The 12,850-nt window shown below is 41.1% G+C and overlaps 1 protein-coding gene across 8 annotated transcripts in view; it reads right to left on the bottom strand.

Annotated features, from left to right (window-relative positions):
- NPRL3 (NPR3 like, GATOR1 complex subunit) overlaps positions 1-12,850 on the bottom strand; it is a 115,900-nt gene that overhangs the window by 92,654 nt on the left and 10,396 nt on the right. For all 8 annotated transcript variants that reach the window (XM_039492698.1, XM_039492697.1, XM_039492696.1 and 5 more), the window contains exons 3-4: positions 6,454-6,583; positions 2,594-2,668 (exon numbers count right to left, since the gene is read on the bottom strand). In XM_039492698.1, the coding sequence (XP_039348632.1) occupies positions 2,594-2,668; positions 6,454-6,537 (159 nt within the window). In that variant the 5' untranslated portion in view covers positions 6,538-6,583. The remainder of the gene's footprint in view (positions 1-2,593; positions 2,669-6,453; positions 6,584-12,850) is intronic.

The following is a 12,850-nucleotide window of genomic DNA, read 5'->3' as shown; positions in this document are numbered from 1 at the left end:
GCTCTTCTCCATTTCTGCTTTTGGCCACCATGGCCAGGACATGAACTCCACAGTCCCAAACAGAAGCCGTATCACAACCAATTGCTTTAAAAAGGATTATTTCCCTCAGGTATAACTCCCTTAATCCTTCCTAGAAGGCTTCTTAGCTCATATTCGTGCATTACACACACACACAGATGCACACAAAACAATGTGCTACCTCTACAGCACTCAGGCTTATGGGTTGGGAAGGCAAAGCCAAAGCTGGGAAATCAAATGCTGATCTCACATATGGCAGCTTTTATGCTAAAGCAATTGTACAGCAATGTTAAAATTAGAATGAGTGGTTCTGAGCAAACCTACTCCCAGAATGCATGGGCTAAATATGGGCCCCACTGTGTAAATAGTTACAATATAGCAAGCTTGACCAGAAGAGAGAGACAAAAAAGGTTTTGTGACTTATGAGAGACTCAGTACAAGTCTATAGCCTAATAACTCTACACACTACCTGTCACTTTGAACTCGAGACCCAACAGCTGCCTGGTGCCTTCCTTCCCCTGGCTCACATGAATAGAAAGATTCCACTTTGGAGATGTTATCAGGTTCAAGGAAATAGCCCTAAAAGTCCACCGGGGTCCCCGTCTCAAAAACTCTGCAGCATGACTTAGGACTCCAAAGAATGCTATTCTGAAACGTCACTACGGGACTTATAAGAGGGCTAGTAATTTCCCTACAGAAATTCAAGGCCCTTCTCCCCCATACCTGGAATTTCTCCTGAATGTGACAAGAAAAGCAAGAACACATTTTGATCATCAAACCAAACAACACTTTCAGCAAAAGGCCAGGTTCAGATGAAACCACAAACCTCTGATGCAGCAAAAGACACACAACCAGACTAATTTCAGAAAGCTGTGTTAGGGACAGAAAGGGGACTCCCAAGTCCCATTTCCATCTAAAAATATAAGCCTAAACTTGGTGCTTTGATTCTTGGGATAGGTGCGTTAATTATCCCTCCATTTCTAAGTGTATCTGCTGATTGTCATGTATTAGTCACTGTAAATGACAGAGCCAAGGAAATTTTGCTTTGCCTTTGCTTCAGAATTTGAATTACTCAGTATATGCTATACTTAAGATTGCAAAACAGTTTTCATATCTCAGTTTCCACTCACTCCTAAGTTTTGAAAAATTATCCTCTTGGGCTGAAATTTTCCATGCCTGGACTGTGCCTGATGTGGTTTCTTTTTATTATTGGTTCTACTTTGAGGACAGTCTCTTCAGCTGTTTTTGAGTTCTGTGTGTATGTGGAAAAATTTCACTGCAAAATATAATAGCTACATTCCTGCTGATCAGTTATTACAAACAGGCATGTGTTCACAGTGATGTTTAGAAAAGGTATGCCGAGGAGGGAGTATTATTAAAGTATTATTAAATCTGAGAGCACACATTTCTGGAGAGCTGGTCTGCTTACAAGTGCAGGCTGTTTATTGTATATTCTATAGGTACTTAGACCGTGAACTGAAGCTGAGCACACCTGTGGCCTGGCCAGGCCTCTAGCCCCTTTATTCCCTCAACTCCCTGACAAAGTATGCTTTTTACTGAGAGATGACTAGTTCTCATATATATTCAAATTTCCAAGCATACCAAGTGTGCTGAGAACTTCACAACACACAAGCACAGAGTAGGCCCCTGTGCATCCGTTAAGATCCCTGCTCTATGGATTGAAAGGAGCATCCCACCCTCTATTGCCCTGCTAACAAGTGGATCCCCAGTCCACTCCCTTGCTACCTGCATAAAGAAATCAGCATGGCTCTTTAAGTGCACATGTCTTTGATGTATTTTTAATTCTGTGAAGCACTCAAATACCATGGTAATGAGGACTACAAAAATGCCTATCGCTAAACAGTAAATGCATTAATGACTCCACATTTCAGAGGCAGCAATGCTGTGCTTGGAAGAAACATACCTGTGCCCCTAGCAGTAGGATCTAGGGCTACTCTTAAATAATATAACAGTGCTCAATTCTTTGAGGCAGGGAACTTTTCTCTTGTCTGTACATCATCAATAGGTAAACAATAATGCAAGATTACAATTGTACAACATCTTAAAAGTCAGGATACGTAACAGTTGCGGTTTCTACAGCAATATTGCATTGGCCTTGCTGCACCTACATAGTCTTTTGCATTCTTTTGTTTCTTGTTAAGATACTTTAACTATGTTATTAAATGTATACCATAAAATATACAGGATGTGCAATAAAGCTGATATCCACTATGAAGTAGGACTTCAACCTTTGCATTTACCTGCAAAAGAATGACAGAAAATGTCCTGAAAATGTCCTGCTGGAAACAATCATTCCCTGGCCCGAGAGATTGGCTGCAAAAGCAGATAGGGCTCTTCCATCTTTTTACTTCTATGATTGCTTGATCTTTCTTTATCTTAACTGTGCATCTTTAGTGTCACGTGCAGTACTGTTATTACATATTTCAAATTAAGAAAGTCTGGTTTATAGTGAAAGAAGGCAGTGAATGTGTGTTACTGAAATGTTACTGGCATCTGAATCAACAGTCCTTATAAAACAATACAGAATCCATTCTTGGGTAAAAACAGTCCTTACCCTTAAGGCAAATACAACATTAAAGAGAATCATGGTGGGCATCTCTCTCTTTGGTGATGGATCAGTTTTGGATACCTGCAAAATATTATATATATTAAAAAAAATCGAATGAGTGAAGGCAGTACTTCAGACACAGTTTTAAATTAGCATAGATGCGACTACTAAAAAAAAATGGTCTTGATTTAACAGATCTAGTCTTATTAGGTTAGTTTCCTGTTGCATTTCACCATTGGTTGCCTGTACATTATTCCTTCAAAAGGGACCCACTGTATTTCTACATATAGTTAATTAAATGTATGGAAAATTGATTCTTTTATAACAAGAAAAAGCCTCTAGATGTTGTCAACCAAACAATCCCAGACCTTCCCTTCCTAAAATGTACTTCACTATATCATGTTTTTAATATTTCCACTTGTCAGGACTGAAGAGAATGTGTGTTTTAGAAATGCATATATTCAAGCACACACATTGTACAGTTCTAAAACAAAAGTAGATTTGTCTCCTACATATGGCATTTTGGAAACCTTTTCCCCAAAACCATTCTCAGCACAACAAAAGACTTTTGAAATTTAATAAAAAACTATATAGATGTTTGAAAAAATAAAATCAAGCAAGACAAAACAACAGGTGGAATTCCTTCATTAGGAGCTGTTATATCTTGATTATTTCACTGACCAAGTGTCTCCACAAGATGGAGTAGGAGATCCAAGCAACATGTCTGTACTCCCAGAGAGCTCCATAATGCTTATGCCTAATCCTCACAAGTATGGAAAACTCTCACTTCCCAGGGACTTTGGGCCCCAAGTAACACACAGTTCAGGGAAACAAACAGGACCATTTATCAGTATTCTTAAAAAACTAGATAAACTACGAGGAAAGAGGAAATCATCTGTTTTCTAAAGGATCAAATGAGATTCTAGTTAACAGGAGGAGAGAGGGATCACTTTGCACTGCAGTTTTGACAACAAGCCTTGTTATTGGGTTTCTTGGAACTTAGGTTCCTATGGGAACCTTTTTCTCTAAGCACCTTTCAGAGGCCTCAAAGCATTTACAAACTTAGGGCCCAATCCTGTTCCTAAAGTTAAAGGGAGTGCTGCCACTGACTTCAAAAGGCAGCTGGGTCAGATCTCACAATGTTCTCTAACTAGTAGAGAAAGACAGAAAGTACCGTTACCAATTTAAACTATAGTTTAAACTGTCTATAGTTTAAAGAGACAGAATGTCATTAAACGAACAGGACATACCCGGGACACAGGATTAATTACTTTAACTACTGTGAAAAGACTGGCATATGATTTTTAACAACCACAAAAGGCCAGGATCTAACGTGAACAAGAATCTTGCAACAGCACATTGCTCTGACACTGCATTCTGGGCCATAGCTAATGAGTCACAAACACCACTTCTTGTAGTGCCCTGGGTATTAACCCACTGCAGCTTATGAAATCTGATGAGACCCAAGCCAGAAATGTTGTGGATACTTTATAATTTAGAATTTTGTTTATTTACTTTTTATTGAAAGGGATTGGAAGGAAATACTTTTGCCGCTTTCTAATTTTGCAAAAAGAGAATTCTAGCTTTAGAACTGAATGACCTAGCAGAGCTAGCTACCATTTCTGTATCAGTTTAGAACATTGTGTTAATGAATATGCAAAGGTCTTTAGGAGTGATAAAATCTAGAACTATTCAATTGTGTATAGAATTTCTATAGAACAACAAAAAGATGTTTACAGGTCTCAATAACTTTTACTACCCAGATGTGACTCTATTCAGAAAAATAGAAAACAAAGATGTTCTTTATGTAACTAGAATGAGTGACTAGAATTTGAGCAGCATTCCATCCCAAATAGGCAACTGCAAATCTGGTAGCTTTTCAATTTAATTTTCAGCCATTACACTTACAAATACACTGGGCAACTGACAACTTAATAAACAGGCTCTTTAGGATCAGGCTTGGAAAATGCACAAATCAGATACTATTAGACAACACATAGTGTTCACTCTGGCATATGGTATAATGAACGTTAATGCCATTCACTGCATTACATGACATTGTCTCCACTGAATATTCACCCCAGGATCATCTGAGAAAAACTGCCAGCAGTACGAACAGTCACAGCTTAGCAATTTCTAGTGGCATGGATGGGAAGAGTTAAAAGTGATTCTGGAAAAAATAAATGTAAACCGCACCTAGACGTTCCCTCCAAAATACTGCCTCTCAGTTTGCTGTTATACCTCAAGGCTAAAGTCATAAGGCCTTGTCTGCACTAAAGAACTCTATTTAAAACGTGTCACTGCTACGAATATGGGTTCAACTCCACCAGCAATGGCAATGTTGGGAGCCATAGCACACATGGGCTGCTGGTGTTCTGAGCACAGTAGATAACATTTTCAAAAGCACCTAGATGGCTTAGGAACCTACATTCCATTTTCAAATGTGATGTCGGCATTTAGGAACCTAAGGTCTCATTGACTCGTAAGTTTCTAACAGGGTCAGTGAGATGTAGGCTCCTGAGAGCTGAGATCACTTTGGAAAATGGAAATTAGATTCCCAAGCCACTTATGCACTTTTGAAAGGTTTACCCAATGGTCTCTCACCTTACTCAGGGTAAATCTATTAAACATAGCGCTTCAACCAAAAGCAGTAGCCACAGATTGCCTGCATGTTTTACACTAATTCCCCCACCATTACTAATGCTGGTGAAGAATAACCAGTTAGTGACAGTAAGAAAATTTTGAAAGCCACATTAATCTAGTAAATCTAATGTAAACAAGACACAGACACTGAGAAAAGGATAGACCGTTGCTGATCACATAAATTCCCAGAGCCCAATTCACTTTTAGGCACTATTAGTGAGATCATAAAATGGGACACGGAAAGTGCAAATCGCTCCCCAGACTCATGCAGAAGCCCTTTCCATGGCCCATGTGGCTGAACGTCTACTCCATTTCAGCATGAAGCACTTCTAAGTTGAGATGTTAATTCATAAGTGCCTATATGGCCTTGCTGACCCTGGGAAATTTCACCACCCCTTACCTCAAAAACAAAACAAATGTTCTAAACCAGTGGTTCCCAACCAGGGGTCCGCGAGCTGATTTCAGGGGGTCCGCCAAGCAGGGCCAGCTTTAGACTCACTCAGGCCCATGGCAGAAAGCCAAAGCCCTGCCACACAGGGCTGAAGCCCAGGGCCCTGCCACCCGGGGCTGAAGCCAAAGCCTGAGCAATATAGCTTTGCAGGGGTTCCTGTGGTATGTGGCCCCAGATAGTTCCCCTCCTTGCTACTCCCTAACTCTGGCCCTGGCTTTTATATGCAGAAAAACAGTTATTGTAGCACAGGTGGGCATGGAGTTAATAGCATGCTGGGGAGGCCTCAGAAAGAAAGAGCTTGAGAACCCCTGTTCTAAACCATATCCTGACGAACCAGCCTTAGCACTGGCGGGAGCCACAGAGTTGACACGGCTCAGGTGGCTTCCAGAATTTTTACCATTATGTTTCGTTAAACCTGCCAAAAAGCCATGGCATGGCATGGATAGCACAGTGGTAAACACAGATATGGTCCACTGGAGCCAGATTGTCACTAGGGTCTCTATTTAATATTAACACTGATTCAGTTGCACCTGTATTTGAGCCACTGGGAAGTTTTTTGTGAAAAATTTCCAAAGTAGACACAACATATTTGGCATTAACATCAGCAAATAAGCAAAGACAAAAGCTTTCAAAAACCACAGGCATAAAACAGAGTTTCAAAGCAATGCTGTACATTTTGAATTCCAAATTTCATAACTCTTTTGCTGTTCTGTCCATATCAGTTCTCAGGAGAAAAATGTTTCCCAGTGCCCCAACAGCTCTCTTACCGTACCTGCCCAAGAGCATGCTGCAGCAAGGTAGGATGGCCAACAAAACGGACATTATCAATCTTCAGCTCAAATTTTTTGCCACACATATCTGATTTGGTAGCTAAAATTGTTGCCAGGATGACATCTGAAAATCTTCAAAAGTAGAAACAAGTTATTATGATAACCAAAAAAATCACACCCTAAAAACCACACCCCAAATTGAAATGCAGATTTATTTCATTTGTGTGAGCTTTAAGAGGGTTTTAAATTACATATTTAAACTGGATCACCTTGAATGCATCCAATTATGAAAATTAATAATTCCATAAGATTATGTCTCTCCGATCACCAGAATAATAAAATGAGAAGCATCAAAAGCAAAGAATGAAGGTTCATGCTTATTTAATTACATGCTCTGGGAAAGATTAGATGTCATCTGCTTTCAAAAAGATAAAACCCGCTCAAGTTAGTCATTGCCTGGATTTAGCTGCAGGTTAATGAACTGACTAAGCAGGTAGGTATCAAAATAATCTTCACTCAAGCAGATAAAATTCAACTTTAACTACCCAAGTGTGTGTGTGTGGGGGGGGTGTTGTTGGATTTTAATAAAAATCTTCTTCCCACTGTGTGTCCCATCTCTTCTAAATCCAGTAGTCAGATTCAAATGTATTGCCATGAGAGAGAGACTGAGATCAACAGACCACTGGTGGTCTGCAGACAGCTGGCTGGTCACATGGTACTGGCTCCCCTCATCCCAGCTAGTCAATTGCATTAAAAGAAGTAACAACACACTACGCCCTTTCCTAATAAAACTTCTCAATGTAAACAATCGCTGCTCTTGGCACTGGAATCTAATGGTACTCTGAGTGGGGAGGACATGGTCCATGAATGTGGGGGCAAGTGTCCACAAGAGAATCTCACTGTAAAGGCATGATGTTCATCATGAAAAAGTCTGAAAACCCCTGCCATAAAAAGCCATTAGAAGGAACCCCATTGACAGTGCTGTGGGTGATCTTACACCATTCTAATCTATTTAGGTTCTTGTATCGTATCCATTACCATGTTGTCTGAGACAGAGGAGCTCAGACCAAAGTAAAACAGATTTCATTTTGCAATTGTAGGAAACTTTTCCCCCCAGTTAAGAGACTGTACAAACTTTATTGTTTTATTTCTGTATAGTCTTTCCTCAACTGCCCTCTTTGAAGCAGCCCAGCTGCAACCAAAGTGAAAAAATTTAAACTGACCCTCTGGGGAGAGTTTAACAAAATTAACTGAGATATTTAAGTTCCTGTACTTACATCTGCTTGTGTGTATGCGTGCATGTCCCCCCATCCCCCTTCCCAATGCAAGTATCCCAGATAACGCTGTTAAGGAAAAGGGCGGACCACGGGTGTGTGCTGCACTCCCTTTATCTCTTGTCAGCAAGTGCTCAAGGAAGCTACTCATTTAAGAAAGCTTTCTGGTCTAGTTTTGGTGAGTTATTAAAGGAATTAAGAGAAAAATGTACAGCCATATAATATATACACATTCACCCATGCACAGGCAGCTGTATTGCCTTTCAGTTAGCACACTGGTAATTTCTTTTTATTAGTATGCAGAATATTCCTGGTTTTATTGAAGGTCTATGCTGACCCAATGGCTCTGGCTATGAGATTTGGGAGTACCCTTGCACTGCTGGACATGAGGTGTGCTAGGGTTATGATGGCCCTTGCACTTCTGGAGGGAGCAAGTGTGCACTGCATTTTCAAACCCCATAACTACTCATTACAGACAGTATTGCAGCTTATAGAAGAGAGTTTCCTCCTGAATGCAGCTGGGATATGGGCATAAGGAGATGCATTAATCCAGGTGCCTCAAAGCCAGCTGAACCATCGTTTCATGGCTAGTGCATTTACCAGTATGTTCAACTACACATATGAACTCAATAAGGAAAAAACTGTAGTTTCCTTAAACTGACTAGAACGAGCTCCCCCGAAAACAGTTTCTGTTAAAAACAAACACAAGGTTACAGCTCCAGGTGCCCATTTGTGAAAAAACTCCTGCATCACTAGTCTGTGTTAATTAGGTGGTTCACACTGGACTGGGGAGAATCTTGAAGTGGGCTGGGCCACAAGGGATGGCAAATTTAGGAGCAGAAAGGACTAGATGCTGATGAGTGGGAATTTTTTCTATCTGTCCTTGGAGAGAAAAGTCTTGACTGTGGGGCCCCGACCCATTATACTGGCTTTTTTCACTTCAAGATTAAGCTACAACAACATGCTCAACATGGATCTACACAACCAGGCCATTCAGAAGGTAACGTTGATGCAGAATACACTGTAATCTGCACTGGCTTCTGGTTGGCTTCCAGGTGGAGGTCAAGCATCTGGTTTCAACTATAAAGCCCTCAATGGTTTGCAACTGCCTACCCAAGAGACGCCTCTTTCTCTCTTTGAGAGACTACCACAGATGTGATCAGCTGAAGCACCTGAGATACACAGCCCTCTGGTTCCACGAAGAGGAGTCTGGTGTTGTAGCAGGGCCTCTTCAAGGGAATGAGGGGTCTTTGACTCTGGATCCCACTCCCCCTTAGTCACACAAACTGGATTTGTTAACCCTGACGACACACTGCATAGCTAATCTATTTCCTCGGGCTTTTACAGAGAAAGTGGACTGAGGGGTTTATCAGTTTTTATTATTCCAGCCTGGACTGGTTTGTATGAACAACACAGTGGGTTCCAGATCCAGAACCAGGGCTCCAAAGTGCTATAATTATTAGTTATATTGACATTTTTGGAATTTTATTGATGTTTGTAAAGTCAGTGGGGATTGATACTTCAACTGACAGAGCCCTAAAGTTTTGTTTGAAGTTGATGAGATTCCACTCCTAGGCAATGATAGATCTAGTACTTGTGTGACCATGTAAAGCCCTGTGATTTCTAATGGGGAGCAAACCCTTATTGTACCAGGGCACAGAACAAGCAGGATCGAACCATAGAAACCAAAGGCCTTGGCTACACTAGGGTTTGGGATTTTTTTAAACCAGAAATCTCTCATGACTGCTACCACCAGTTCAACTCCATCAGTAGACAATGGAGCGGTTAATGCTGGGAGCACTAATATTAGCTGGCTGCCACTATTGCTATCACCTGTGGAACTGAACCAGTGGTAGCAACAGTAGTTTTATTTTTATTTTCTTTTGGTGGAGTGGAAGACACCCTCAAACAGACACATCCATCTGAGCCCAAGAAGAGATTCTATACCACGATTGACTTATGCCAGGTGTTCAAATGAGTAGGGAGAAAGATTCTTAGCTTTCCCCTGCTATTGTTTGGTCAAGGCAGAAGACAACTGCATACAATACAGCTGCAGCTCTTGAGGGAGCAATCTCAGGTTCCTGTGCATAGCGGCTATGCAGCTAAGAGAGTGCCAGATTATTTTGCATCGCTCCTGCTCTGACTACTTGCAGCTGTCTGTGAGGAGACCTTGGAATTTATTCCCTCTTACTTCAAGCCAGCTTCTTCAGACTCTTTTTCCAGCCTCCAGATATTATTCTCTTCCAGGTTGGAAGAAGGAGCCTCTCCCCAGTGTGTACAATTTCCACTTTCTTGTCACTCTGACACACTCAAAGCTGCCCTCAAAGCCATCTCTCCCTTCACTAATCTAATTCTTTTAATTTCTTTGTATCAAAATTGTGGAAGCTGAAAAATGATTCTTAGGAAGGACACATTAATTCAAAGTGGGGCACATGTAAAAGGGCCCTCTTCTAAATACTTTGTGACACGAGTTCAATGGTTAGTTGTCCTTCCTTACACAGTGCAGTGACTAATACAGTAAGGCTATCATGGAATTAAATAACTTTACTCATTGGACTATACTTCTAAGGTGATCAATTGCTAGTCAAAAAGAAGTTGATTTAGGGTTTGGTAATTAATATTAAGATGAAATGTGTGTTTGGCGATACATGACCCCAGACCCAATTCCCATGGAGCTTTCTGGGGGCATTGCAGCACCTTCATTGACACAGGCATGGATTCTTGCAGGATTGCCTACTTTCCTATACTCATAGAAAGGATAGTATGGGTCCACCCACTCAATACGTTTTTGTGCTACCTGTAGTGTTAATAGGACCTTTTCAAATCACCTAGCAAGAAACCTTGGCAATACATTTCCTACGGACACTGTGATTTAATATAGAGTTCAAATTAACTCAGCGTTCAGTGTAAAATGGAAATCAGAAACAAAGCACAATTGAAGGATGGTGAGAAAAGAAAGCCATTCTAGACAGATGTGATTGTTTAGAATGTTTGCTCTTACCCTGAAACCAATTGCTCATCAGTTAGAGGACATTGCTCTCTGAAATGGGAACATGGGCATAAACACAAAACAAAAACAAAACAAAAAATACAGCAAAAGAATAAACCAGGCAAAGTAACACAAGATACACAAAAGTGACAATATTAAAAATGAAGATGGACTATTAAGGGTTAAACTTCTGTACAGTACAGATAACTTACATGCAAGAGTAAAAGCAAGCCTATGGTAAGGGCATTGCTGGTGCAAATTTTATAATTAATGCTTACCTAGCATATTCTTACCTAGAAATTGCAGAAAAACTAGCACTGATTTCAGAGGAAGAGATTCCTTAACTTTGCTTCCTGGAACAGATTGTTACTGGTGTTTACAAAAACCCATCTGTGTTGTTTAAAGTTGCACACAGCATCATATGGCACAAACCCTCCTTGTTGTCAACTTGTGAGGCACTGGTAGTGTAGCTCAGAGATTAGAGATGAGACATAGGACACTGAGGATTTTATGCCCATTTGTGGCCCTTTGGATGGTCTTCAACATGGAACTGCTGCTATTGCCGAATAAACACATCTCCCCATATGAGATGGGCCAGATTCACAGCAGTGGCAGAGCCAGTTCCATCCCTGGCTTATTTCATAGCCAGGACCAGTCACCAATCAAAGCCTTAAAATGAGTAAGATGACAAGGGTTTTGTGGCAGAGGACATGAAGCCCTCCATTTGATGCAGAAAACAGAGGAGGCACTTACTGACTCTGCTCTCAATTGCAGCTATTCGTACACTATGGCAGCAGATGCTCCTGCACTGGCTCCCAGATACCAGTGGACAGAGCAAATAGAAATGCTTCTCTCTCAAGAATAAAAATAAAGAGTATGTTTCCAAAGGTGGATGGTGCAATTGAAAATTTGGCTAGATAAAGCCATGGCTGCCTTATACCATGCATGTTAAAAGCTGTACCTGAGATCAAAATGTCAACTCGGATTCTACTGGAAAGATAACTCAGCCTCCTGCTGGACACTTTACAGCAAAGAAAACCAGGGGCACCCTACAAATGGGAGAAGTGTCAAAAAAGAACGCAGAAGTGGAATCACGGGATGGGTGTCTAAAAGGATGGATGGAAAGCCAGGGGCCTCCCTTCCGTGAAGCACCTAAGAATACATGTAAGGGGTACCAGGTAGGTGCTTAACAAAAGGAAAGAGAGGGAGTATATGGAGGAGTTATCAGAGGGGAGCAGGTGCCAGTCAGGAAGTAGGGAGGAAAAGATATGCACTTCTGAAGGTGAGAGAGTCTCACTGGAAATGTTAACAAGGGAGTGCATATAGGACTTGGTTCCTATAATCAGGAGGGAAGGACCTGCCACAGTAACCTCATCACCATAACACGCTGTTATAGCACAGCTCAGCAGTATCTTACTTTAACAAGTTTGAGCTGTTAAAATAGGTGTATTAACAAAAGGTACATACATGAGACCGGCAACCTTGATATAGGGAGAATGCTCCCAACAGCTGGGGAGACAGTCTCATGGGTTTTTATAGCTCTCACTATTGAACCAAAGACTGAAGCAGCAGGTATGGGGCAAGAGGACTGTGCTCCATGTGGTGGAGGGTAAAGGAGTATGAGGAGCAGAGAGGGAGGGTGCTGGTTTCCTGGTACTACAGTACTAGCATTGCCTTATCTGTATCAGACTCCTCAGCTCAGCAGACAGCTGTGGATTTCCCTCTGGAAGGAACATGCTGCTGTAGTTGCTTAATGCTACAAGGGTTTGAGAGCCAACTTGTGCAAAAGCCTGTTGCTGACACAGCAATCCTTGAATGTGCTGGTTGTCCCAGCTGAATCAGCTTGCTAATAGCTGGGAAGGAATTCCTGACTTCCAGTCTGGTGCCCAGAATTCTACTATGCCAGAAATTTAGGCCTTTTCTACACTTACATTTTTGCAAATTTAACCATACCAGAACGGTTAAACTGACAAAAAATTTCTCACTGTAGATACAGTTATATTGGTATAAAAGTGCTTACACTGGTATAGTTTATGCCAGATAGGATAAACAGAGTTCCTGTTTTTCAGATTTTCATTCATTTCATTCTTGGGGGTTTATTCTTAATTTGAGTTTTATGTAGATGTCTCAAAAATG

The sequence above is a fragment of the Mauremys reevesii genome, linkage group 10 (assembly GCF_016161935.1).
Source record: "Mauremys reevesii isolate NIE-2019 linkage group 10, ASM1616193v1, whole genome shotgun sequence".
Taxonomy (NCBI): domain Eukaryota; kingdom Metazoa; phylum Chordata; order Testudines; family Geoemydidae; genus Mauremys; species Mauremys reevesii.
This window is presented reverse-complemented; position numbering and strand designations above follow the sequence as displayed.